The 22,713-nt window shown below is 40.3% G+C and overlaps 1 protein-coding gene across 13 annotated transcripts in view; it reads left to right on the top strand.

The window, feature by feature from the left end:
* The window catches only part of Lrrc7 (leucine rich repeat containing 7), a 501,827-nt gene that overhangs the window by 456,308 nt on the left and 22,806 nt on the right, over nucleotides 1-22,713 (top strand). For 12 of the 13 annotated variants that reach the window (XM_063281188.1, XM_063281182.1, XM_063281185.1 and 9 more), the window contains 2 exons: nucleotides 3,873-3,965; nucleotides 18,174-18,248. In XM_063281188.1, the coding sequence (XP_063137258.1) occupies nucleotides 3,873-3,965; nucleotides 18,174-18,248 (168 nt within the window). The remainder of the gene's footprint in view (nucleotides 1-3,872; nucleotides 3,966-18,173; nucleotides 18,249-22,713) is intronic. The other variant, XM_063281184.1, reaches the window with a different exon arrangement.

The following is a 22,713-nucleotide window of genomic DNA, read 5'->3' as shown; positions in this document are numbered from 1 at the left end:
ACACTGGCTGGGCTATCTCTTCCATCACTCTCTACCTGGGTTTTCCAAGCCCTTGATAACCGTGGTCAAAAGAGTTGTCAACTTTCCTCCCCTGCCCTTTCTTCCACACTCCTGCCTTTCTCCAGACTTCCACTTCCCATTCAAGGGCCTTCTAGGGTCAGCTTTCTGCTTTGACCAAAAGTGTCCGATTCCCCTTTTTCACAGCTCACCTCCAATCCAAAACACCTCTGTCATGAACATCCTAAGTTTTACAGCTTCCTTGCCACCCACACCTGTCCTAGTCCATCTACCTCTGAAACCTCCTAAATGGTCTCTTTCCAGTGTGCCTCCCTTGGATCTGTTCTGCTGCCAGAGTTATCTTTTTAGAATGAAATCGATGCCATGGCACTTCCCTACTTAAAATGATTTATAAGTTTTCAATAGATTGCTGAATTTGTTTTCAAACTTCACAGGATGGTAGAATGTCCCCATGGGTCTTGTCGCTGCTTGTACCCTTACAGAATAGTATGTCTCTGAGCATCTAGCCCCTACTCTCATTGCCTTCTCTTCCTGACACATCTGTCTTTTGGTCATGATGATCTTCCTGTTTTTAATTACATTATAGATATATATTTACATCCCACAAACTGATATGTTTAAAGCACACAAGTTGTATATTAATATTTATATAGTTGGACATCATCACTGTAGTATAATTTTTTGAATGTTCCCAACTTTCAAAAGGAAATCCCTAACCCTGACTTTCCATGTTCACTCCATTCATCCCTAGATGAAGGTCCTCAGGTGGAACTGCCCTTACTGACACTGCATCTCTTGACACTTGCTTTCACCTCCCTAGTGTGTTCCAGAAGCAGGCTTTTCTAAGACCTACTGTTCTAATTACAGTGCAATCAACACAGACCCGAAGTATCCAGTCAAGTTGCAAGCAGGAAGCACATAGACCCACTGTGCTTTAGATAGACATTTCATTTTGTCTCTGAAGAGAAAATTGAAATAATGAATTTCACTAAATAAGCTATTCATTAACTTCTGGGCCTTTTGTAAAAAAAAAAAAAAAACTTGCATTTCAGTTCTTTTCAGCTGCTCTTGCCTGTGAGTTTCTCCCTCTCCTCCTTGGACCACAGCAGGCAGGCTAACCTCCTTACCACAAGAGAAATCCCCCATCCCAGAGGCCTTAGGAGACCCCACCCATTGGTCTGATACACGTGAGCATTCTAGAACTAGCAAGCTGCAGATCGCAGCGGACATCTGTTTGTCACAGTGAAACAAGTGTCACCTCTACTGTTTCCATTGTTAAAAATGTACAGAGAACGATCCCGGGAGCTGGCTCTGGCAGCACTGTTCTTCTTAGCTTTTAGCACATTCCAGATTTTCAGTAATATAAATTAAATATAATCACTCCCTTTAAAAGGGATGACTGGAATCCACTTGTGGAAACTGTCCATGCAAGAAACCTTAGCTCTAGTGTTCCTGGTTTTATAGAGACGTGAGGGAAGCCAAGAAGCTCACCTTCGTTATATATGTGTACAGCTTTAATGAGATAGAGTCGGATTTGTTATTGTTGTTGTTGTATAGATACTTTTGTATGTGCTCATGTGTGCATGCATGAGTGTCCATATGTGTAAGTGTCCATATGGGTCTGCATGTGAGAGTGTGCGTGTCCACATCTGTGCGTGTATTCATGTGAGTGTGCACATGTGAGTGTGTCTGTGTCTGTGTCTGTCTGTGTGTCCATGTTCTTCATTATACCCAGTACTGGGGTTTCATAAGGGTGTTTTCATATAAAAAATAATAGTGTCTTTCTTTCCATAACCTCTCTTTCCTCTTTCCTTCCCCTTTCCCATGATCCTCTTCTTCCCTTAGATCAGTGGTCATCAACCTTCCTAATGCTGCAACCCTTTAATACAGTCCTCATATCGTGGTGATCTCCCAACCATAAAATTACTTTTGTTGCTACTTCCTATATGAAGTTTTGCTACTGTTATGAATCACAATGTAAAATCTGTTTTCATGGTGTTTCTGGTGGTCTTAGGTGACCCCTGTGAAAGGGGTCATGACACACAGGTTGAGAACCACTGCTTTAGGTCATTCTGCGTCTACCCTGTGTCATATGTATATACATGACTTTATGTGTCACTTAAAAATCTAAGATTCACAAATGAGGGGAAATGCATGCATCTGTAGGCACATACAAATGCATGGAATGCTTTTCTGTCGTTTTCTAATTCATAAATAGTAATAAAGAGGCAAAGTGCTACATAAAATACAGCTAAAATATTCCCTCCAGCTACATCAAGCTGTTTCATATTCATACTCATAAGCTGTGAGTCACGTAAATTATAAACTATTATTAGCTAATTTTTGCAACCCTATAAAACTAGTTTTAACAAATCTAGAACATTTGACAAAGTTGCGATTAAGTGTTCCTTTAAGGGACAATATGAAAAGGGTTCTTTGCAATTGCACTTACTTATAATTTAGAAATTACTGACTGGCGAGTTGAAAATATAAATCACACTAGTGAATGATTTTTTTTTTTTGCCCTTGTGTTGCAAGTGAATCACAAGACAGTTAGATGTCATTTTAGGAACAAGAACAATATAGTAAGGTTGGTGCCTCTAAGTAAACTTAGTTCATCTGTTGTCTGGCAACTAAAGTACATCTTAATTAAGTATGAAATGTGATTCCTGCTTATCTTACACCATGTAGGAGGAGCGACTAGAGATGTGTTTAAAATAGAAAGAGAGTGCTTTGGGCATTGGAGTTTAACAGGTTAAGAGAGTGGATGAGTACTAGCCAGAGGCACAAAGTTGCTTAATCAGCCAGTCATTCAATCATCTTTAAGAACTTTTCTTCTGTGTGTTTATTTAAATGCAAAGCACATGCCAGTGTGTAGCCCAGCAATTTTTTTTCCTTGACCTGTCAGTCACTTCACTGCTGCTGTCTAATACCACAGAGCTTGCTCTGTACCTATCATTTATGAATCTCTTTTCTCTTCATTTAGCAACAGAATGCTACCTCTTAGTCACAAGGCTGTTATCATCTGGGGCCACCCTTTCCTACACTATATGCAAAGCCAGCATTGTCCCTCACTTGCAACTTGTCCTCAGCTCAGATGCCCTCATCTGTTGAGGTTTCCTGATGCCATTTTGCTAGCTTCCTGTCTTCAGACACTCCTTCTATAGTCTACATTAACATAAACACCCGTTCCACTGCATTGCAACCTCTGCCCACCATAGGCCATCCATCTAAAACTGTCTGATGCCTAAGAGAGTAATAGCATAGATGCTAGACCAATGATGCTCCACAGCCCTGAGCACTGTTCCTGTCCCGTCTCTGTCTCATGGACCTCTAACCTCTCATGTCTCATGTCTCTAACCTCGTGACCTTAAGGTTTTCCTTCCTCTCCCACCTCAGCAGCTGCTACAAAACTCAGAGCCCTTTTCTCTCAGTGCTTTGCTTCCATTTCAAGCCCCTTTATTCATGGATCCTTTCTCAAATGAAAAGTTCTAACATCCCTAAATGCTACCAGGCTTTCCAAAGGTGTTCTCCACGACTATTTTTAAATTGCCATCTCTGTTTTCTCTCACTTGTCTGTACAGTCTTTTCTAAGTAGTCTTGACATGTGTATACAATGACAGATACTGCCTCAGCCCCCAAGTATGCTCATGAGGCTTACTGGGCATCTAAAGCCAGTTTCTGACATATAGAGGCATAGAAAGACATTACCCCTTTAATGACGCTTGTGGTGTTTACACCAGATCAAGATGGGCTCACTAGAAACATGAGTGAATTGCAAACCTTGTTGGAAAATATTTAGTTGTAATGGCTAGTTGGTGACTTTTTGTGCTTTTTTGTTTGTTTCTTCTTAGTTCTGTGTGAGAATAGAAAAGAACCCTGGGCTTGGATTTAGTATCAGCGGTGGAATTAGTGGGCAAGGAAATCCTTTCAAACCTTCCGACAAGGTAAGGAGTGAATTACTTATTGACAGTCTTAGTTTCAAATGTTGTGTTCCACTGTGATACATGGGTAAAAGGATGCTGTGGGTATGTTTGTTGTGCTGAGCTGATCTAGCTAACCATGAAGCCAGTCAGAAACCAAAATGAAGAATGAATCTGGCATAGTGCTTGAAGAAAACAGAGCAGGAGAAACAAACTTTTAATCATTCTATTGAAAAGAAAGGGTTTTGGGAACTACTGTCATGGTTAGTTTTCATGGAGTGTGTGTGTGTGTGTGTGTGTGTGTGTGTGTTCTTGTGTGTGTGTGCTTGTGTGTGTGTGCGCTTGTGTGTGTGCTTGTGTGTGTGTGTGTGTATGTGTGTTGGCCTATTTATTTTGACTTTACACTTGTATATGGTAAAGAAACCTATGTAAGAAATTTACAAGAAATTTTTCCAAAGATTTATTTGTAAATTGTTCATATGTCACTTAGAAAAATGTTTTCTTACAGCAACAAAATGATTCCACCTTGACTAGGTTTTCAGGCCAGCAGCTGACCTCAATCCACTAGACTTGCATTGGCAGAATTTTAGAAATGAGAAATCACAGAAAAAAATGCATAAGAAAATTGAAGCTAGCTTTAGCAGAAGAACCAGACCCTCATCTGACCCCAGAGCAGACAATCTAGCTTTCTACCCTGAGCTATGTAGCCTGCTCTGCTACCATTAATGCTTAACAATCTCATACTGAAATCATTGCAGATACATTCACTAACAATTACAGTGATCTGCCTTTGATCTCACCAAGCTACCCTGCCCTCAGTGTCTTCAGGTGCAGACCTTTAAAATGTACTGCTGTTACAGAGTTAGCTCACAGATCAATTGCTGAAAACTCAGTCTACTTCTGGAGAAGACTTGAGTGTAGAACTATGGAGATGTCTCGGTGACTTAAATACTAGGCTTGCACCCCTGACATCCAGAGTTTGGATTCCTTGCACTCACATAAAAGCCAGTATGCATGGCAGGCAGCCTATAATCTCCAAGCAAGATGCAGAAACAAGGGGACCTAGCTAGAGCTGAATCTAAAAAATCTGGGTTCAAGGATGAGACCCTGATTCAATATATAAGTTGAGGTGATCAAGAAAGACATCCCAAGTCAACCTTGATCCTAACAGGCGTACATACACAAATGTGCCCCAAACACATAAGAACACACATGCACAAGCACATGCCCATGCCCATGCACACACACACACACACACACACACACACACACACACACACACACACACACGTGCATTGGCTCCTCCTATCTAGAGATTTCTAAAACCTAACACAAAACTTTCATCCTGTATTTTTCTAGCCTTATTCTCAGCCATCATACTTCCTATATTCTTTCTGTCCTCCCTCCATTCTAAAGAAGGATAGAGAAGGTTGGGGTAGAATTTTTTCCATAGCGATGTGCAACAGGAAGGAGATATGTAACAGATATTATTACAGAAATGATACTGACTTATAAAGTTAAAACAGTTGATGATCTAGTTGGGGCAACTACTTATTTAACCTGGTAAATTACCAATAAAAGCTAAAATTATCAGAAACATGAATGGGTGTTTAAACTTCATGATGTCCTACCTTATTCATCTTGATCCTCTCTTTTTAATTCTTCTTGATGTATATACATTATATGAAGTGATGAGTCTCAATATCATTCTCCTGACCCCTCTTCCCATCTTGTTAGACCATATCTATCTATATCTCCATATGTGTGTGCATATATATTCATAGTCTGTCAACAGACAACTGAGCGGATTCCATAATGTGACTGTGAATAGTACACGTGTAGGTATCTCTGTGCTATGCCACTAGTCCTTCAGGTGTAGCCCCAGATTGGTGCAGCTCGTTCATGAGGTAACTCTTTGAGTTTTTGGGTTTTTTGTTTAGTTGATTAGTTAGTTGATTAGTTTGGTTTGGTTTTGATTTTGGTTTTTAAGGAATCTCTATACTGATTTCCCTTGTGGATTACTTGATGAGGGTTTTTTTAGATTTTTAGCTCTTTTTATATTTGGGAACTAAACCTCTGTCAAAGGTGTTGGCAGACTTTCTCTTCTATAGGATGCCTCTCCACTTGTTGTTTCCTCTCCTATGAAGAAGCTTCTAATTTCACGTGACATCATTTGCAGCTTTTCAGTTCTCTCTCTTTTGCTGTTGAAGGACTCAGAAAGTCCTACCCTGTGTCCATCAGAAGAGTTTCCTCTACACTCTGCTATATGTTTCCATTCTTATGTTAAGGTCTTCACTCCATTTTGAGATTACTTCTGTGCACGGTGAGAGATAATGAACCTAATCCATCTGCTATGTGGCCAGTTTACTTAGCACAATTTACTACAGAGGCCACTGTTTTCCTCCTGTAGACATTTCTGGCATCTTCATCAAAATCTACATGACACTAACAGTGTAGCTGACCACCCTTCTTGCCTTTGCCCTCATATCCCTTCCCTGAACTCTTTCAAAAGAAAGCTGGCTACACAATCATCCTTTGGGTAGCTGCCATTTTCAAATAGTGTGCTCCCCTCCTTTCTCTCAACATAGGAACATTTTCACTCTACTTTTGGTAGGTAGAAAGAAGATAGTGTTTTTAAGTTAAGAATAACATATTACCAAATAGGACACTAGAATGATGTTTGCTCCTGTTTTCTTCCACTGTGCTGGCTATGAACACCTTATAAGCATTAATTTATCTTTTGTTTGGGTGACAGTTCTGAGACTCAACTGTGTCTGAGATCATATAATCCGTGCTTTGGGTTAAATGTAGCTAGAGAGTTTGAATTGTTAAATGCAGCTGTTGAAAGATCCTTGCTTGAAAGTACCTTTCTCTGCCTGATTATACTCCAAACCACTTTACAGCCTAAATCATATTTCCCTATTATTGCAAAACTGATAGAGTTAACCAAAATTTCAGATCTATGTGTAGAACACTGTTCAAGTTAGAAATGCTTTCCTTGGCAATCCAAACTTATGACTCAGTCTTGATCAACAGTATTCAAATGATCTAAAGATGTTAATACCAATGACTTACAGAGGAATTAAATCTGTTCTTTGGGAGAGAGTTTCATGTCTGCATAACCCAGTTTCACTTCCTCAGCCTCATGTCCCACACTGACAGAGACTGTGTTTGACTTAAAATAAACCCAGGGCTTGGGGAGCGCCTTCCTTGAGAGCACAAGGACCTAAGTTCATTCCTGAGAGCACACATTTTTGAAGCTAAGTTTGGCAGCATGGATTTATCATTCCAGCACTTGGGGAGAGGCAGACAGATCCCCTGAACATGATAGCCAGCTACCCTACCTTATTTGGAAGTTCCAGGCCATGAGGAATCCATCTCAAAAGGATTGCTTGAGGAATGAATGACATCTGAAGTTGTAGTCTAGCCTCCACACACACATCCACACATATCTATGTGCATATAAACACACTGCACACGTGCACAAACATACTCACAAACACACACGCACACACACACAGAGAGACAGACAGACAGACAGAGACAGACACAGAGAGAGACACAGAGACAGAGAAACAGAGAAACAAAAAGAGACAGAAGACTTATTCCTATATTCAAAAATGAACAGTAAGTATATGAAAATATACTAATATACTATTTTCTACAATGTTGAAAAAGAAATTACCTTTTCATGAGTGGACGAATTCACAGCTGGAGGTGAAATGTACCAAATTAAGTGGCAATTTAAATTCAACAGATACTGCCTGAGTCTAAGGAAAACATGTCGTAGAGACTCTAGTCTGCAGGGTAATGCATGTTCCCTTCCTGTGAACAAATCATACACTAACTATGTTCCTGGACTCATGCTGTGCTGCTAAGCTTTCTGTCTCTTGGCTGCTGAGAATCATTGACCATCTCATCTCCTGAAAGTACTTGGAAGTTTCTATGCTATCGTTACCACTAAATTTATCTAATCCTATTCAATATTATTGATGCTGCTGTAGCCAATCCCAAAAGCAGATGGGCATAGAAGAATACCCACACTGGGGACAAGCAGGGAAAGCTTATAGTAGTTCCTAAACTAGGGGAGGGAGTGCAGATTGGGCAGAAGGGAGCTACATTGCTTAAGGCACAAAATATGCCATCTGTTCTGCGTTGTGTGAGATTCCTGTAGTAAATCACCTCAAACAAGCCAAGAAGTTTGCTGAGGTTTTAGATGGGTTTATGATTAAGTCTCACAAGACTAACAGGGCATTTCATATAGGACTGGAGTATCTGGAGCAGCATTTGAAGCAAAGTTAACTTCCCTCTAAGACCCAAGGTAGTCCTGAGCAAATGTGGTCTCTCTGAGTCAAGGAATCAGCATGACACTGTCAGAACAGTATATAGTTTATGAGAAAACCAACTCACTCACCACAAAGTTCACTATTTTGGACAAGTATCTCACAAAGTGAAAACTACTTATATATACTTGTAAGAAGAAAGTGGTGGCACACTGGGTGCAAACAGCTCTTTATGATGCCCACCTCTGCCATCTCAGTAAAATCGATAGAAGCTTTTTATCGGAGAGAAACACTACTGTCATGGTAGTAAGATGCTACTTAAATGAAATATTCCAACCAAGTAAATCTAATGATAAGGCAGGAAAAAAAGAATGTCATTAATTATCCTATTCCTGGAATTGAATGAAACTTGCTCCTTATGTGATTATCTTAGCAACATCAATTAGTCAGATAGTATTGTGATCTCCATGTTACTGATTCCCAGCATGTCCCATTAACATGACCAAGGTCATTTAGCTAATCTGTGACAGACAAAATCTGAAACTAAATTGATCTGACTCCAAATCTTTTTCTTCTAATGAGCTCTTGCATAGGCCCCTATCTGTAGATGCCACTTAGCAGAGTACATGACAAGCTCACACCCTGTGGTGCTGAGACACATACAATTTTTCTAATATTAAACATATTTATAGAGCCTTCTAATTAGTCAAAATCCTCATATTTGCTTCAACAAACCAGTGGAAGTCAGCACGCCTCCTCCATTGAACCTCAGTAATCAGGGAGCACAGTATAGGGAGAACTCATGGGCTGAGGTATCATCACAGTGGCGATTCTGACAATGAAGCAAACTCCCTATGCTTTCTACTAAGCACACTAATTCACGGTTGCAAGATCCAAAGAATTTCCCACTGTGAGTTCCATGGGAGAAGAGAAAACCGGAATAACAGAATGATACCAGGCTGTGCAATATTTCATAAATCAACCCAAGATCCTTTGAATGGAAGAGCTCCTAATGAAACATTCAAAGCTCATCATCCAGGGACAACATCCTTCCTTGCTTCGTTTGAAGAAAGGACTAACTGCCTAGAATTTAAAGTTTTTCAGAGAGACTTGCTATAACATCTGGTCAAAGACTCACAGGAAAGCTTTGTTATGGACCTACATGGGTTTTACAGCAGGAGTCAGCTGTGGGGGCTGGAGAAGGGGGTGGTTGTGAGTGAAGCCACCTTTCTCTGCCCAAGCTTGGGCAACACCATGGAGCTCAGCCATTTTTCCACCTGGGGAAATCTGAACAAGATGAAAGAGATGAGTTGTTTGTTTGTTGGTTGATTGTTTTGTCTAAGGTAATGAGAAATTCCAAACCCTGGGAAGAATGTTGGAAAATGTAAAACAGTCATGAACTTTAAATAAACATCATACAATCTCAGGGCTATCATCAAATCCGAAACCCTTCCTACCCTGCCTTCTAGTCCTGAAAGAATAAGTCAGTCTCTCTCTCTCTCTCTCTCTCTCTCTCTCTCTCTCTCTCTCTCTCTCTCTCTCTTTCCCTCTCCCTCTCCGTCTCCCTCTCCCTCTCTCGGCCCAACCACCTATTTCATCAAGTTCACAAGTACACATGTATACTTATACTTATATAAATACACATATACCTATATACATATGTATGTACATACATATAGACTGTTAGACATATATACATATATACATTTGGTGGATGGAGCAGATCCCCAAAAGCCACACTTTATTTCTTCTCTCGGCCTTTTTAAATGTTCTTAGACAAAAGTTTTTTAATGAAATTACCTCATAGATAAAATGTTACACAAAAGGGGAGTTACAGAAGGATGTTGATAGTAAGTTCAAAGCAATATTTCATTCTGTCAGCTCATTATAAGTTCAAAGCAATAGTTTCACATGGCCTTGCTTTATCATAGTGCACACCTGTGGCTTCATCCTTGGATCTGACCTAGAATGAATATTTTTCCTTGATCACAAATCTGTCCCAAACCTTTTTCTCTTCTAGGGTAATTTATGAGAGTGCATTGTATTCTTTATGTAGTCTTTACTCACTATTTTATGAGGAGAGAGCACATTCTATTTTTCAATTCCAACTGTATTTCATCTTTCTTGCAAAACAGCTAAAACCATCTCCTTAAACTTTCTTTCTAAAATTATTTGAGTCAAAACAGGAATTCCATAAAGTCATTAATTCATCTAAACAGTATTAACTCATGAAAGTTCATCTTCATGTTGATCTTCGGGAAATCTGCCCAATAGGGTGGGCTGATGCCCAGAAATCATTAAGCAATATAATAGTGTCATATCAGCAGCAAGAAGCAATCCAGGGATGTAGTCTCTGGGGCTGTGTCTGTCCAGAGTTCACCCATCACAGCCATGCAAAACAGTTGGCCATCTCCAGGAAACTCATTGCTTGCCAGAGCCATTCCTAAATGGCTTCTGTCAATCCAGAGTTAGAAATATACTCAAAAGATAACCAGCACAGTTACTTTTATTTAAAATATATTATGTATAAATTGTGTATATAAAATTTCAAGATAAACCCAAAGTTAAACACAGCAAAAAATAGAGAGTAACAAATTATACTTATACATACAGTCATCTTCACAATGTGATGCACAGGCATGTACATGCTCTTAGTGACTAATATAAAATATGTTCCCTTTACTTGGAATTTCAATTAAACCCATCCTCACAGGCTGGAGTCTTGTCACTGACCTTTCACCACTGATGACATTAATAAGCAACTCCTTTTGATGCTGAACTAAATAGTGAATGTTTAATTTGCTTCTTTGCTTATGAAAATCCTCTAATTGACTGAGAATGACTAATTAGGTCAGTTTCCTAAATTTGGTGAGTTGGTTACCCTTCTCACTGCTGAAATACAATAAGCTTTGGGAATGAATGGCTTATTTTGACTTAAAATTCTAGGAGGGTCCATCATGGCAGGGCAGATAGTACAAAGGGAAGCCAGGTGGTCACATTGCACATAGGTACAGAGTGAACAAGAAGTAGGAACAGGCTATAATATCTCAAAGATGCCCACCCCAATCACATGGCTCTACTTCCTAAACTTTAGGAACTAAGGATTCACAACCTTCCCAAACAGGACCACTAGCCAGGGACCAGAGTTAAAACACATGAACCTCTGGGAGACATTTCTCGCTCAGACCATCACACTTGGGAAATGATCCCCTTATGGTGCGAAAGATATACAAATCTGTATAAATCATACTGGGCCAGCAGGTAGGGTTCGGCACCTCCGATTCATAACTGAATGTATTCAGTGGGACCTACAGACCCAAGAACCACCTTTTCTGGAGAGCTTCTGTGGGTTCTGTTGGGTGTGAGGTTTGCCCGTTGGCTTATCAGTACCAGGACAGATGACTGACTTGATTGACAGTCCTTCAAACAAATTCTAATTCTCAGAAAGTTCTTTCTTCTTTGACTTATACCTTTCAGAAAGAAAAAGTTACATGTAGTAAGTGAAAATATTATCATTATACAATTTCATATAATAGAGGGTCTGGAGCTGGAAGTGTGATTCAGTTGACAGAGCACTTGCCTAGCATGCATGTCCTGTGCTCTATCTCCATCATGGCCTAAATCTGGTATGGTGATGCATTTGTGGAATCTTAACACTTGGGAAATAGAGGTAGGAGAGTCAGAAGTTCAAAGTCATCCTCAACTCGACTACTCTCAAGTAGGTTTGAATCTCGCTGTGGGTATAGCAGACCCTGCCTTAAAAAAAATTCAAACAATACAGAAATATAAAGGTTAAAAGTGAAAGGAGAATATCATATTGTACAGCTCTGTCTGAGAGCCTCTTCACCCAGAAGCACCAGAGATTCTTAGGTGCAGTCTACCTGGGACTATTGTCCACAAATATTTTGCTCTCTTGATTTCAGCATCACCTCTAAGAAATATCTCTACACAACGATGCATAAGTTATTAAAAAAAACATTAAACCTACAAGAATCATGGCTTGATTTTTATATAGCTTGTGAGAAACATTTTCTCACCACCTCTTAACGTAAGTGAAAAAAAAAGAGTTTAACTAAATTCATTGCTCACAATTTTGAAATGATGAGTAGTGTCCCAAAATAGCAGAGTGACAGGGCTTTGAGGGAGCCTGCAGGGGTGATAGGTGAAGCCTACATGCCACCACTATTTTAGGAAAAGCTTAGAAAAGAATCCACAATCACTTCTCATTACCTCCTGTTTTTTTTTTAATAGTTTCTGGAACCATTGGAGACTTAGACAGAAACAGTAACCTGTGCAATGCTAAGCAGTCCAAATTTCCACCATTGCCAGCCATGTAAGACTAAAAAATAATGCAAGTAGAAGTTGCCCATTACTCCCATCTCCCTAGAAAGCCAGAAATCTGGGCCAGACAGTAAGGAGACGAACATTGACTTCAAGAAAATACCAAAGGAAACTGTTTTCAGGTCAAAAATTTCACCAAGAAATAAACAGCATTGAAAATATCCCTTTGTTCCTCTCAGCTGATTATCTGTGAAATTGCAATCTGATTCCTGGAGCAATTGCTAAAATTAAGGACATACTCCTACAACAGCCAAAACCAAACGCAGCTTTAGCTCTTACATTCCAACAGGCTAAAGAATACTGTAGTAATCAGTCTGCTGTTTCTGAAAGCAGCTTCTGAGAAAAACAGAATAAACTGCTTAAGGGTGCTTTTAAATCAGAAAACCTGTATTTTTGCTTATTTCTGCACTAAAAAATGTTTTAGAATGACAAAGGAGACTAGAACTCTGAAGACCAAGCCACATAGCTCTTCCTCTAGAATAAACAATCTCTTTCACATATTTTCTAGGTCTTTAAAGGAATTCTCTCTTCTGATAACTTTTATAATAGTTGTTTCTCTCATTGCTGTGACACTCATAAAGGGCACCTTCCAGAAGGATTGATTCCTGCTCAGTTTAAGGGTCCCCTTTAGTGTGGTGAGGGGGTGTTACAATGGAAGCGTGAGACTAAGGATCACATTTCATCTTCAGTCAGGAAGCAAGGAGAAATGGCTGTTGACACTCAGCTAGCTTCCTTCCTTCACTCTGGTACTGACCCTTGTACATGGAATGGTGCAAGCCACATTTACAGTCTTCCTTCCTCTGGTAAACCTCTCTGGAAACATCCTCACAGACAGCCCAGGGGTGTGTCTCCTAGATGATTCTCAATCTAGTCAGCTTTACACCAAAGATTAATCATCAGAACCTTTTATTATTATTACATTTGTGCGTGTGCGTGTGCGTGTGTGTGTGTGTGAGCGTGTGTGTACCTGCACATGCATGTGTACAAAGACATACATGTAGAGGTCATGTATTTCAAGAGCTGGTTCTCTCCTTCCACCATGTGAGTCTAGGATCAAACTCAGGTTGTCAGACTTGGTGGCAGACACCATCACCTGCTGAGTCATCATGAGCTCTTATGGATTTTAAGCTTTGCTGTTTGAGGTTCTGGCATAGCATGGAAATACTATATTCAGCTTCTAGTGACTTTCCTTCTTTCCTCCATTCCGTCCTTCTTGGCTTCTTCTTTTCTTAGTTTCTAATGTCCATGGAACAGATTTTTCTTGCCTCAATTCTTCTGTTACTAAGGCAGAAGATTCTTCAAAGCCTGAGTCCTAGAACATAGCAATTAAACTTTAAGAGAGCTCATCATTATAGCTTGCTGATGTCTTTATTGTTGATATACCCATTCTAGCCCTTACAGGGGCTATACTGTAGAGTAACCCAACTTGGCCTCTAGAAGTCCCAACATAAGTAAATCAAGCACCTGCTTTCTGAAAGAAATCAGTACTTAACATTCTCTGGAAAGAAGACAGTATCCCCTGAAACACTATCTCACATCCAGTTCTGTTTGCTATTTTAATGAGTCATTTTCCCTCTGGAAACCCTCTTTGAACTTTCATACTTACAGGAGTACATGAAACACTGTATTGTAAAGTATGTGATGTGTTATGAATTGTAACATATACAATTACTTGAGATATGTCCTTCCTAGAAACCATTTCCCAAGCAGTGACTAGAGGTAACACTTTGGGGAATTTTTAAAGAAATATATTTTATGCACTGTGGTTGCAGGTCCCTTAAGAGTAGTTCTATTTTTGTGTCTACATTGACAATAGCTGAGACTGTCACAATCACTCACCTTCATCATTAAAAAAAAAACCATATAAAGTTCTGATCTCTGCTAAAGTTGGAGTGTGAAGTGCTGGCCTTGCAAGCTTAACTTGCTGAGTCCTCAGTCTGTATTCAGAAGTGCCGAGGCTAGATAAGCAGAAGAGGTCAGATCTCAACACGGAGAAATCTCAACTCACAATTTTGCAAAAGCAAATGCTTTCATAAGCCTGTTCATTGTGGGTGCTTCTTGAAGAGTCATATATAACTTACAAAGAGACAAATTTTAATACAAAGCTGAAGAAATATAAGGGTTGGAAAGATGAATTAGTGATTAGCACCACATACTGCTTTTACAAGTTCATTTCCTAGCATCCAAATCAGGTAGCTCACAGTCACTTGTAACTCTAGCTCCAGTATGATCTGATGCTCCTGACCTCCGAGAATACTTACACTCATACACACATCCTACATGTAGATACACACACACACACACACACACACACACACACACACACACACACACAATCAAAACAGGTCATGTCACATGAAGCAGCCAGCTAACCCTATCTGGATTAGCAATGTTACAAATCTATAGTGGTCTCTGGTGCATGATTCTGTGAGATCTAAGTCAGTGTCATATACACCCCAATGTTAGTATCTACAGAGACCAAGGATTCAGTCTTCAGAAAAAAACTTTATAGCAGCCATGATGCTGCTCTGCTATGAGACAGAGCATCTAGGAAAGTTACCTAGTTAAACCGTATGTTTGAGTCACTAAAGAACCACAGAGGTAAAATGAAGTGAAGAGACATTAAACATAGTCAGAAATTCCATAAACTGGATCAGATTCGGTCAGCCATACGGAAAGCTGATAATGTTTTGTTGGAACAACTATGGGAAGAGCATCCAGAAGTCAGTAATAACGGCTGGAAATAATGGCTCTCTAGATGGAACCCGGATTCTGTATGGCCAGTGACCAGCGATTAGAGCCATTTCCACCATGAGCTACCACAAAAAGTCCACAGATGAGGCAGGAAGGACTTTCCAGAACTCCTTTCCAATGTAGGAGAAGCTAATAATCCCTTCGCCTGACAGATTCAAGTAAGAATGACAAATGTTGGCCTTTAATAGACTTACTGAGAGGGACTGCTAGCCAGTGAATCTAGGAACACTCTCAGTGTGGGCTTTGCTGATATAAGACGTTCAGATGTAGCCCAACCTCAGGACTTTCGAAAATTATAGCATTGCTTACCAATCATCTATGGGATTGTCTACTGTCCAGATATTCTATAGGCATCTGTCCACCTCAGACAGCTCTCTTTTATTTGCCATTTTATATACCTTCCATTAATGAAGAAACATTATGTAACTAAAAGTATACTTGCCAGTTTGTAAATGTTACACACAGAAGACTAACTCCAGAAAAGTATTGGCTATGGCCACAGTGTACCAGAAAATATGATTCCACAAATATGCCTACATGCTAATTTCCAGAACCCCTGATTATAGCCTGTTACACGGTAAATGGGGACACGTGAAGGCTAAGAACCTTGAGATTACCCTAGATTATCCAGATGGATCCTTGGAGGTGGGGAATCTCCCCTGGCTCTGGTGGGAAGGAGAAATGGTCACAGAAGATGGTCCATGCTATCTTTGAAACAAAGAGGAGGCCATCATCCAGGAATGCATATCCCTAGAAGCTGTTCTAGAAAGGATGGAAAAGTGAGTTCTCCACAGCAGGACCATTCAAAGCACACAGCTCTACCAGAGTCTTTGCTTTGGCACCATGACAGCAGGGCCAGGACTCCAGCATCATGAGATGGTCAACCTGGTGGTGTTCTAAGTCACTAAATCTACGGGGATGTGTTATCGCTGCAGTAAAAGGTCAAATACCTATTGTTCAATGTGAAAGAGGTGTGCACGGGAGAGGGTACCTTCTGGAGTGAGATGTTTTGGCTGTAACTTTAGAGAATGGGATACTAGTGTGCTTTCTAGTTTATTTCTTGATAGCCTGCAGCTCATTTCACACTCTGTCACGTGTCCAAATCTGAGCAGGCCTCTCAGCACAGATATGAGTTGCTAAAGTTGTCAACCAGGTGGCTTCCTGTTGTCCAAGAAACCTAAAAGAAACTTTTTTTACCAGAAAGAAGGTTACTCATCTACATTTTAATACATAAAAATCTGATGATTCTCCCCAAATTCTGTGTCCAAAATCAAAATATTCTTCCAAGTTTCAGAACGAAGTAAGCTGTTGAAAGATGTGACGATTTTTATGTCTAATGATCCTTGTCTTAGAGATTCAGATGAGCTTGGACTTAGTTAAAATTTTCCCCAGAGTAGTATCCTTTACATTATACACAACAGTGAACATCTTGGCACTAGACTCTGAGGCAGTCTATGGTGAACAGCACACAAATAACAAGACTGGGATCACAAGGGACCCTCACTGCTCTCTGGCTTCACTAGTATGGCCATGTGCTGAGAAAGAACAAAGAGAGAGAGGAGAGAGTTACAGAAATGGAAGCGTCTTTGCTTATGAAATTTATTGACTGGAAATAAATAACAAAACTTTAGAAAAAAAGGAAATAATGGCTTTAGACAGTTCAGGCCACCATAAAAGTCAGCTTCAGGGCAAGTCCACAGTGATCGAATCCTGCAATCACGATGCTACGGCTGAAATTAAGCATGCCACCGATGTCACCTTCATGTTCTCGAAGCAGCCAGGCTCTGCACTGTGAGGTCTCCAGGACTGTGGATGTGACTGTGTAATTTAGCCCCCTATGGTTTGGATTTATGCAAGCCTTATTAAACTGTCTCTGCTTGGTGAACTGGTGAGCTGAAGAGGGAGTGATCAAGATGAGCTGAGTGGCAGTCACTGACAGAGAGCTTGTTTAGGACAGTGCTGGCCTGCTGCCTGTCACAACACAGGAGGGAAGAAGGAGGCTTCCAAAGAGAGCTGACTGTCGTCAGTAGCAGTCCTCTGGGCGGATGTACACGCAATCTGCCAGGCCAAGGAGGGAATAAATGACTTCGGAGTCTGTGTCTGTCATCACAGTGCAGATGCACTCTCCTGTCTCGATTTTCAAACGACTCATTTCTCTTTCCCAGCAAAATCTTCCATTTTACAACTAAGTTTGGCAATGCTGTTTTTATTGTTGGGTTGTTTGATTGATTGGTTGTTTGAGTTGGTTTGGTTAGTCTATTATTATTTTGTTAGTTGATTGCTCACTGTTGAGACAGGGTCTTATACTGTATCTCCCTGGCTGGCCCGGAACTCATTACGTATCCCTACTTGCCTCAAATTCACAACAATCCAGCCAGGCAACTGATCTCTGAGTTCAAAGCCAGCCTCATCTACAGAGTGAGTTCCAGGACAGCCAGGGCTCCACAGAGAAACCCCATCTCAAAAACAAAACAAAGCAAAAAAATTTTTTAAGTTCACATCAATCCTCCTGCCTCAGTCTCCTAAGTACTAAGATTACAGCCTGCACCAGTAGTTCTGTCAAATTCAGAATTAATACAAAAAGACATTTCTATAGAAGGCTGTGAGGTTTGTACATAAACTGCCATTGTACTTAATGAAGACAAGGTAATCTTTATATCACATGTGGTTTTTCTCGGACTTGACTCTGCCAAGCAGTGTTCTACTTTAAATACTAGAATCCTTGTAAAGCTTACTTGTATGAACTGTGACTATCTAAAACTGGTTTTCGCTGTTTTCTATATGAGTGGAAATGTGTTTAAGTGCACCTGCTTGTTGGTGATAAGCTCCTAACTCTGTCACTTCTGACTTATAGGGTATCTTTGTTACTAGGGTTCAGCCTGATGGACCAGCATCCAACCTTCTACAGCCCGGGGATAAAATCCTTCAGGTGAGATGAACAGAGGCTGGCATGCCGATGTCAGGTCAAAACAAGTACACGTGGTGCTGTTGGGTTAGAGAACTTGAACTGAACACCGACAATCGGTTCTTCTTGTGTCATCATGTGTCACTGCCAGCTGCTGTAAACTACATCCTGAGTGTCAGCCAGGGCCATGATGTTTTGTAAAGCTCTTCCACTTTACTTAAACAAAGAAAATTCCTGATGCAAAGCCATTTGGTTCCTAGAATCAAAGCAATTTACTCCAGACCTTTGCCCTTCCCATCCCCAGAGCTGAATCTAAATATGGGCCCCAGGCTATCAGACTCTCCCATGCCAGACCCCCTGCCTACCAGGAGTCAGAGACAGCTTAACTACAAGCCTATCCTATGGACTCCCCTTAAGTCACCTCCCATAGAAACTGTCTCTTCTTCTAAAATGTATAAGAAAATTTCCTCACTCTGCCATGTGAGCCTGATCTCTCCTCAGAGCCGTGCTATGCTGTTTGCTGTCTATGGACTTAATAGCTCTTCTAGAAAACGTCTTACCCACAAGGATAATCTGCCTCAGTGTCTGCCTTTCACTGAACACAATCCCAGTACATGGCAGCACCCTGCATATTCTTGTTGGGTTGAATGGGATCACGTGATAAGACAAAAATCTGTACACACGTGAACACGTGAACTGTAAGGTCATAAACTAAAAGTGAGCGCAGTCGCCTTGGTCCGCACCTGTGTGACTTTACCTGAGGAAGGAGGGTGAGTCGTGCCATGGGTCAGCTTGTTCCCATTGGAAGGCTGTTACACATGGCTGTGTCTGCCTGCTGTCCTGTCCAGAATACAAGTTAAGCTTTTTAAATGTCAAGTGGAGAAAGTATTTCCTCAAACTTAAAGCTATACATAACATCAGAAAAGAGCCACAGTATTAAACAGTGAAACACACTCTTCCCACAACCTTAACCATTTGACTTCTTTTTCCTTCTCCCCAAACTTATCTCCTGTGGAAGAGATATTTAATTATTTCCTACACTACACAAAAACCCCTTAAGGAGCGCCCATATTATACTCAAGGTTAAATGATTTATCAGAAGTTCCCCTATATAAATGACGGAATTACATGAAATGCTAACACTTGTCTCGGGTACCCTGAGACATGGCATCTGGAACCAAAAATGTCAACATCAGCTCTGTAGTAGCAGTCAAAACAATGCAGAGAATTTCTTCACTCAGCCCTGAGTGCCTTCTTGCCTTCTATCTACAGAGCATTCACAGAAGTCTCAAAAAAAGGAAGTCCAAGGGAGCCCAATATAGAGAGAAAGAACAAGATTTCTGTAGTAATTTATCCTCACAAGTGTGAATAAACTAATTAGGAAAAATATTGTAAGTTGCTCAAGTTTCTAAAGTGGTAGATGCTTGAAAAGGCCATGGGCTGATTTGAGCCGTACGAATGTCAACAGAGCACTGTCTGGGATAAGCCATCTCCACAGGCAGATGACCTTGAGTCAGGACAGGGAAACAAAACGGGCATAAAATAGCTGAGATTTTTCTTGACCACTTCATTATGAAAAAAATCTGTTTTTTAAAGATATAGCTAGTATGTTGACTTTAAGCAATTTGCATCATAATGACAGAGCTCAGATTTGCTAAACATAAAATGTAGTTTATATTAATATCCCAAGTTTCTGCCAGATCAAAATTTTAATTAGATAAATCATGAATTGTAAAAGATGACCCACAATACTAACAGTACAACTTTCTAACACTTGGTTTACAAATGTTCTCTCTCTCCCTCCTCGCTCTTTCCTCCCTTTTTCCTCCCTCTCCCTTAACTCAGTCTCTCACTTGCTCTCTTGCTCCCCTTCCCCCACTGAATGCCAAAAGAATCTCAGAATTTGAGAAAAATGAAGCCAATCAGTTTCAGATCTCTGACCTAGTAGAAGGGCAGTCTGGGTAGATTCACATCTTTAGCTTCAAACAAGTGGTAGACTCTGTTCCACCCATGCCAAAGTTAGAAAAGAGGTCAGTCTTCTATTCATAATCAAAAAGGAAAAAGGGAAACTAAGACACTCGACTCCCGATAGGATAAGCAAATGTTCTTTCCTGTGAAATTCTGGTTGTACATGGGGCAAGAGGGTGTGCCATTGGAATCCTGAGATTTTTCACATTGGCTGCCAAAGATACAGAATGGGATCCTAGAGCAAGAGGTAGAATTATAAGTCAGTGAGTAAAAAAGCAAGAGCACGGCTCAAACCTCTCCTCCCCACAAATGACATTTTGCTTTCACCTTAGAATTCATTTCACAGTCCACTGTCAGAAAAAGAAGGAAGATGCGTGGACCTTAATAAAATACATTGCTGTTGTTTCAGTCTTTCTGAAAGTAATTAAAACTCGAAAGTGGTCAACTGCATAATCTAGAAAAAAATGAGACTAATTCTTTGGTAGCTTTCAGTGACTTAAGTGAGAAAGTAAGCTGTATTCTTGATCTGTTTTAACACATTTGAATCCTTAAGAATGTTGGTAATTGGCTTAGTTATCAATCACAAGATCAGTATTGTACTTTGGACAAATATACTTAACAAAGCTTAGTGTCAATGAAAATCCTAAGAAATCTAAGTAAAAGGAAGGTTTGACAGCATAGAACAAAAGAGACACAAAAAAAAGCAAAAAGATGCCACTCCCCACCTCCCAAGCCAGAATGTATCAGGTCTGTTCTTTCTCTCCTTTTCTGTGACTCTATTTTATGTGTGTGCATGAGTATGTAATGCATGTGTATATATGTGTGACATGTACATGGGTAACATGTATGTAACCTATATGTATGTGTGTGACAAATATGTTGGTAATGTGTGTGTAATGTGTGTATAATGTCTGTGTGGCCCATATGTATTATATGCATAGCATATGTATGTGTGTATACACCTGGGCCATAAGCAAACTGCCTAAGAGCAACATCAAGCCTCTTTCTACACCACTCTCACCCAAGTTGTCGAGATGAAATCTCTCAGTGAACCTGAGCTCACTGGCTGGCTAGACTGGATAGCCAGTGAGCCCCAGGAGTCTTCACCCTTCTTCACCAGAACTGGGGCCACAGACTCATGTTAGCCTGGCTTCTACATGGTTGCCTGGGATCCAGACACAGGTTCCTAAGCTGATGTTACAGGCACTTTAACAACTGAGCCACCTCCCAACTCTGCATGACTCTACCCAACACTCCCTTCTACTCCTGTGAAATGGTGAACATAAAGTTGAATTACATTGTGTGTCTGAAGGGTTGGTGAGCATGTAAACACATTTGCCTGATTTTTCTGTATTTTACCATTTGTTTCCCCTGCATAGATACATGACAAAGGACAGATGTATTCAAACAATTCAGCCCTATTCTGTTTAAAACAGCACAGAAGGAGCTCTGTGATCAAAAGGCTGACACTTTGTAGCCTTACCTGGAATACGGAAGAAGGGAGAGTAAAGAACTGAAATTACACAAACCATTAGGAAGACACGCACACATTAGATGGAACCCCACACATTTGCTGATCATTAACCATCCAAATGGCAGTTTTGTTATTTTAATATCTATGTTCTTTCTTCTTTCTAATGTTCTTTCCACTTGAAAAAATTTCAACCAAATTCATTACACGCACTGCAATTCCAAATGCAGCTGAGCACAGAGCTATCCATTCACTGAAGTTACTTTGTTGAAAAGATGAATAAATTGGAGAAAATTATACTTGCTAGTGTGCAATAGAATTCACAGCTACAGCCTAAAACCTGAATGCTTATGCTTTGTTCTGCCCCACCCCACCCCCATCTCATTTATTGCCCTATCTTGGGCAGCAAAAGATAAAGTACATAACTTATAGAGAATTCACCAATAATATCTATATTTTACCAGTTACCAGGCCTGACATTTATTTCAATATGTGGCATATCAATGTGTTGCCCTATTGAAGATAATGCCATTTCTCGTATCTTATAATTATTCCAAGGGGCATGGAATTAGTAATATGTACTCCTGGTCCAAGGCTATATATTTCTTTTCTTTCCTTCCTTCCTTTCTTCCTTCCTTCCTTCCTTCCTCCCTTCCTTCCTTCCTCCCTTCCCCTCCTCCTTCCTTCTCTTCCTCCCACTCCTCTTCCTCCTCCTCCACTTCTTCCTCTTCCTCTTCCTCTTCCTCTTCTATCTCTACTTCTTTTGGGGGGGTTATTATGTAGCCCCTTGGCTAACCTGGAACTCTCTATGTAAACCAGGCCAGCCTCAATCTCCTGGTCCAAGACTATATTTCTAAGAGATCAAGATAAAATAGTTAAGGTGGAAATTATATCAACCATGTATTTCTCTCCTTTTCGCTAAAATTTTGGTTTATTTCTTTATTTTATATGTATGAGTGTTTTACCTACATGTATGTCTGTGTACCATGTGCATGCCTGCTCGGAAGAGGGCATCAAATCCCCCTGGAACTGGAGTTACAGATGGTCTGT

This window comes from Rattus norvegicus, chromosome 2 (genome assembly GCF_036323735.1).
Source record: "Rattus norvegicus strain BN/NHsdMcwi chromosome 2, GRCr8, whole genome shotgun sequence".
In the NCBI taxonomy this organism is placed as follows: Eukaryota; Metazoa; Chordata; class Mammalia; order Rodentia; family Muridae; genus Rattus; species Rattus norvegicus.
Note: the sequence above shows the minus strand (reverse complement) of the source record. Positions and strands in the feature narration are given on the sequence as shown.